A 5229-nucleotide genomic window follows, 5' to 3' on the forward strand; every position below is an offset into this window, starting at 1 on the left:
GGGGGGGGGCGGGGGGGCTGGTGCGGAGCACGGGACGATGTGGCTCCTGGCCACGTGCATCTCATCAGACTTGAGGCTGAAAGGGTGGTTGATGCCATCGCTCCGAGCTTTAAAGCACATAGATCAATCAAAATCTCACAGCCCTCTCTCACCCACAGCGCCGCACGTGGAACCCCCCCCCCTTCAGGTGGGATCAACGTGGGCAAGACCAACCTCGACCAGTTTGCATCGGGCCTCGTGGGCACTCGCACACCCTACGGTGTCGCCCCCAATGCTTTCGACAGCCGCTTCATCCCGGGGGGCTCCTCTTCTGGGTCAGCAGCCGCTGTGGGGGCGCGGCTGGTCACGTTTGCGCTGGGCACCGACACTGCGGGCTCTGGCCGTGTGCCAGCAGGGTACAACGGCATTGTGGGCATCAAGCCCACCGTGGGCAGCGTCAGCAGCGTGGGTGTGGTCCCTGCCTGCGCCACGCTGGACTGCCTCACGGTGTTTGCCGGCAGTGTGGAGGACGCGGCCGAGGTGGCGGCCATCATGCGGTCAGCTGACGCAGGGGCGCAGGACGTGAGGCGCCGCACGCCCGCACCCATCCGCCCGCCGCCCGCATCCAAGGCGCCGTTCCGCTTCGCGGTCCCCAGCGCTGAATTCTTGGAGTGGGACGGAGCAGGTGCGTCTGGGGTGGGTGCTGCATGGTCAACTTGCTTTGGAATTAACCCTTTTCCCCAGGCTGCGCAACAAAACCCTCTCCTTGCTGCTGCAGTCAACCCCTCAACCACTTGTTTGAAAAATATCACTGTATCACCTCTCATTCAGCTGGCCCTGACATGGCTGCGGCCAGCGCAAAAGAGTTTGAGGCGGCTGTAGCGCGGCTTCAGTCTGTCGGTGGCACCCTGGTGGAGGTGGACTTCTCTCCCTTTGCTGAGGTGGCGGCCATGCTCTACCAGTCTAGCTTTGTGGCGGAGCGCTACAGCGGGGTTCGCACATTCCTGGACCAGGGCCAGCCAGGCCTGGAGGCGGCGGCAAGTGGAGGCGGCGGGCCGGCGGGGGCGCTGGCGCAGCAGAGCGCCCTCAACGGCGACGATCGGCTGCTGTCTGTCACACGCGCCATCATCTCCGGCTCGGGTGCGCAAATTATGGGGCAGAGCGCGAGAAGCTTCCACTTTTCACATGACTCCGGGTTCCTTTCCTTCGCTCAACTCAATTTTGTGTCTCAAACATCTCAAACTCAAATGTCTGGCCGTGGAAAACTCTGCTTCAATCATCCCTCCCCACCTGCTTGTACTTGACTACACACCAGGCAAGTTCACGGCAGCGGACGTGTTTGATGACATCGCTCGCATGGCGGTGCTACGCGCCCGCGCACGCGTGCAGCTGGACCGTTTCGATCTGCTGATGGTGCCGACGGCGCTTGAGCCCTACCTAGTCGCCGAGGTACAGGCAGAGGAGAGCGCGACTCCGCCAATATGGCCCAAGAATGCAAAAAACGGGCGCTTCACAAACTTTGTCAACCTTCTGGACATGGCCGGCATTGCCATACCCTCGGGGCTGTTGCGCGTGGACTACAGCGCAGGGCCCAGCGCTGCCACGCACCGTGCGCAGCTGCTTGCAGCAGCTGGCGGGCCGCTCCAGGTGGTCATGCCGTTTGGCGTGACGCTGCTAGTGCCGGCGTGGCACGATGACTGGGTGTGGGGCATAGCGGCTGAGATGGTGGCAAGGACGGGCTTGGGCTGTGGGCCCGAGGGCCACGGCGTGCAGCCGGTGCAGCTCTGATCAGCTGCAGTCCAGCAGCACATTGTGAGACTCAAACCAGCATTCACTACTTAGTCGCCGGGCCACTGTAATGCTGTATTGATGAATACAGAGGCTTGGACTGACATGTGCCCGAACCCATGCATTTCATGGCTTTAATACAGCCAAGGGGCCGGCGTTTGCACAGGCTGCAACAGAGGCGCAACCCACCAGCGGCCCCTTACACTGCATAGCCGGTGCTTCGTGAAGCCCCGCACCAAAGAGCGCAGCAGTGCGGCAAAGCAACGTTGTGACGCGAAACCTCCAGACTATGCCCTTACAGCATTGCCAGCCAAGCCAGCCAAGCAGTTGAGCCCGTCTGGAAGCATATCCAAGATGCCCCGAGCAGAGTCTGCAATGGCAGGCCAAGGCGGGGCGCCGGACACACGGACCTGCCAGGGTTTGCCTGCAGGGAATGGGGCTGGGCACTCCAGACCAAACACATGCCATCATCGGATACCCAGGGGTGCTGCAGCCGTGTCCTGTAATGCTGCCGACCATGCATGTGACCTTTGCGATGGTCCCATCACACGCCAACTGTCGCGTGATCCAAGCCGTCCCCAGCACAGGTTGACACACTGCCGATCCTGCAGCCGTCAACTTGCTGCTCGTCCAGTCAGATTTGCAACTCTCGCAGCTGGAAGATCTTCAACTTTCAGATAGCAGGCGCAGGACGGCTGCAGCAGTGCCGCGTCAACTCCGGAGGCAGCGCTGCGCCAAGGCACACTCGCTCACATGTGCAACGCGCGCACATGGGCCGCCACGCAGCTGGCCCTGGATTTCTTTACGGCCGAACAGGCAGCTTTATACGCCTCAGCCGATGCAACCACGTCCATCACGCGTCCAGCTGTGCCGCCAGGCGTGGGTTACTCACGAGTTACATGCGGTGCGTAGCCCGAAATGAAACATTAGGGCTCTCGCGCCTCGCAAACTACATTCAAAAAACCCTGTGGATCTATTCCAGGGTTGCCCTCTCGTAGTTCTATCCTCCACCCGCAACCAAGCGTGCTCAACTCGGCTTGGGTAGGGCCATCTACAAGACCGAGCCCAGGTGAGAGGCGCAAAATAGTTCAACACCTCTGTTGCAGGGGTTGGCAGGCCTGGAACGCACCCAGCGCGGACCCACGGGTGCCCCAAAAGGCCATCCACGTGGTGCCGCCCTGCGCGTTAACGTGAACAGCGTGCCTTTGCGGGCGCCACACTCTTGTCCTGCTGTTGCTACCTCGCAAAAAACACTAATGCCAACGTGCAGGGTGCTGCAAATGCGGCGCCTCGCGCCCGCACCTGGGCTGAGCTGGACTGGTGAATTGTGCCAACTTCACTGTATTTCAGCAGGCTTGATGCCCACCACACCCCTTCGCGACCAACACCCCTGCAGACACCACCAATATGGCAGAATGCTACGGATGGAAGGATGTTCTGGGGGGCGGGGCCCCTCAGTTTACGCCTGGGCAGTGTGAATTCTTCGGACCTGGCTCACGCGCGCTGTCTGAGGCTCTCGGCTGGGTCATTGTTGTGGTGAGCACCCTCAGGGCGCCGCTTTCAACTTCAAGCGCAATGCATTATTCTCCTGAACTGCCCAGGGTCTGGCGAGTCCCTTTCATCACACCTTCAGACGCGCACATCTTTCTGCACGCCTGAGCAACGCAACCCCTTCCACTTCTGTCCTGTCCCTATCACATCCCAGGCATTCGGTGCCCTGTTCACGCTGCTCACCTCCGGCATCGTGTTCCTTGACTACAAGTATGGCGGCACCAACCACACCTCCGAGCAGGTGAAACGACACACATAGCGCTGGCTGACAATTGGCCAGCAAACCTGGTGTGAGCGCGTGCTCTTGCTCATCTCGAGTTGTACCCGTCTGCTCGAATGGCTGGAACCCCTTACCCGTAATGTCACACTTGCCCTATGCCACAGTTCTCCACGGCTGGCCGCACTGTCAAGGCCGGCCTGACAGCCTGCGACATCGTGTCCAAGTGGACCTGGGCTGCCACCCTCCTGCAGGTGGGTTGGGTGGTGGGCCGGTGGGGTGAGCATGGCGAGCCTGTGAGGGCTGGTCAGCGCCCTGCCCCGCGCCCTGAGCCGCCTCCGGCTCCCAACCAAACCTGCCTTGCACGGTACACCTCGCCTGGTGCCTTCTGCTTTGCCAAGGCTCACGTACGACCTCTCCCCCCTCCTGCATCTTCCCCCTTGCTCCCACCAGTCTGCCAACGTTGCCTACAAGTACGGTGTGTCGGGCCCCTTCTGGTACGCCTCTGGCGCCACCATCCAGGTGCTGCTGTTTGCCGTGCTGGCCGTCGAGGTCAAGAGGAAGGTGAGTGGCGCAGAGCGCACAGCCTTGGGTCAGACAAGTTGATCTGTATGAACGCTGAGATCAACCGGCAACCAGGTTAGCTGCATCACAAACAACTTCTTGCTTGGCGCTGCGTGCTTACACGGCCTCGGTTCCAAGCATTGCCCCCCCCCCCCACACACTGCCCCCTGCCCTGTCGTCCCCCGGGCCCCTTCCAGGCACCCACCACCCACACTGTCCTGGAGATTGTCAAGGCCCGCTGGGGCACAACAGCACACATCGTGTTCCTGGTGTTCTGCATGCTGACCAACATTATCGTCACATCCATGCTCATCCTGGGTGGTGCAGCTGTTGTTGAGGCACTGTCTGGCGGTGAGCAAGGCCTCACGAGGGGGGTTGGCCCAAGGGGGTGGGATTCGCCTCATCCCCCAGGCCCACCAGGTGTTTTTGTGGACATTGCATCCATCTCATTAGGCCAGGGTACGACACATTACACAGTGCAGCTCCTGTACGAGAGAAGCAACACACACCCTAAGACCGCAGAGCCACATCATGCATTTGGTCCAAGATGTCAGCATCAGTATCAGAGGTCGAGATCCCTTGACACCACCTTCCATGACGACCCTCCCGCCCTCGCTGTCCTCCGCAGTCAACATCTATGCTGGTGCCTTCCTGATTCCCGTGGGTGTGATGCTGTACACTGCCCACGGTGGTCTCAAGGCCACCTACATGGCTGCCTGGGGTCACGGTGAGCATGCCCGGCCGGGGCACTCTCGAGGCTGGCAGATGCAACACTGCATGCTTCCTCCTTGTACTCGGGGTACGCCAATGAATGGACACTAGTGTTTCAATTCCCTGCAACCACAAGAGCCCTAGCACACTCACCTTCATCATGGCCCCACCCTTTCCAACCCAGTTGCTGTGATCTACATCGCACTGGTGGTGTTTGGTTTCATGATCTTTGCCAACCCCGCTTCCAAGGTGGGGCTGGGCTCCATCTCCAAGGTGTACGACAACCTCACCACAATGAGCAAGGTCTTCCCGGTTGCCCACAACAAGGAGGGCTCCTACATGACCATGATGTCCCTCGACGGCCTGGTCTTTGGTATCATCAACGTCATTGGAAACTGTGAGCTCCCCCCCCCCCCCCC

The 5229-nt window shown here is 60.6% G+C and overlaps 2 protein-coding genes across 2 annotated transcripts in view; both read left to right on the forward strand.

The window, feature by feature from the left end:
* The window catches only part of MNEG_1219 (aspartyl-tRNA(Asn)/glutamyl-tRNA (Gln)amidotransferase subunit A), a gene marked incomplete at both ends in the record, with an annotated part of 2746 nt that extends 979 nt beyond the window's left edge, over positions 1–1767 (forward strand). The window contains 3 exons of the mRNA XM_014050301.1: positions 188–664; positions 811–1119; positions 1295–1767. Of these exons, the coding sequence (XP_013905755.1) occupies positions 188–664; positions 811–1119; positions 1295–1767 (1259 nt within the window). The remainder of the gene's footprint in view (positions 1–187; positions 665–810; positions 1120–1294) is intronic.
* A 1407-nt stretch (positions 1768–3174) lies between these two features.
* The window catches only part of MNEG_1220 (putative urea active transporter 1), a gene marked incomplete at both ends in the record, with an annotated part of 4079 nt that continues 2024 nt past the window's right edge, over positions 3175–5229 (forward strand). The window contains 7 exons of the mRNA XM_014050302.1: positions 3175–3303; positions 3473–3559; positions 3703–3789; positions 3989–4099; positions 4297–4450; positions 4728–4826; positions 4995–5207. Of these exons, the coding sequence (XP_013905756.1) occupies positions 3175–3303; positions 3473–3559; positions 3703–3789; positions 3989–4099; positions 4297–4450; positions 4728–4826; positions 4995–5207 (880 nt within the window). The remainder of the gene's footprint in view (positions 3304–3472; positions 3560–3702; positions 3790–3988; positions 4100–4296; positions 4451–4727; positions 4827–4994; positions 5208–5229) is intronic.

Source organism: Monoraphidium neglectum (genome assembly GCF_000611645.1).
Source record: "Monoraphidium neglectum strain SAG 48.87 unplaced genomic scaffold scaffold00117, whole genome shotgun sequence".
In the NCBI taxonomy this organism is placed as follows: Eukaryota; Viridiplantae; Chlorophyta; class Chlorophyceae; order Sphaeropleales; family Selenastraceae; genus Monoraphidium; species Monoraphidium neglectum.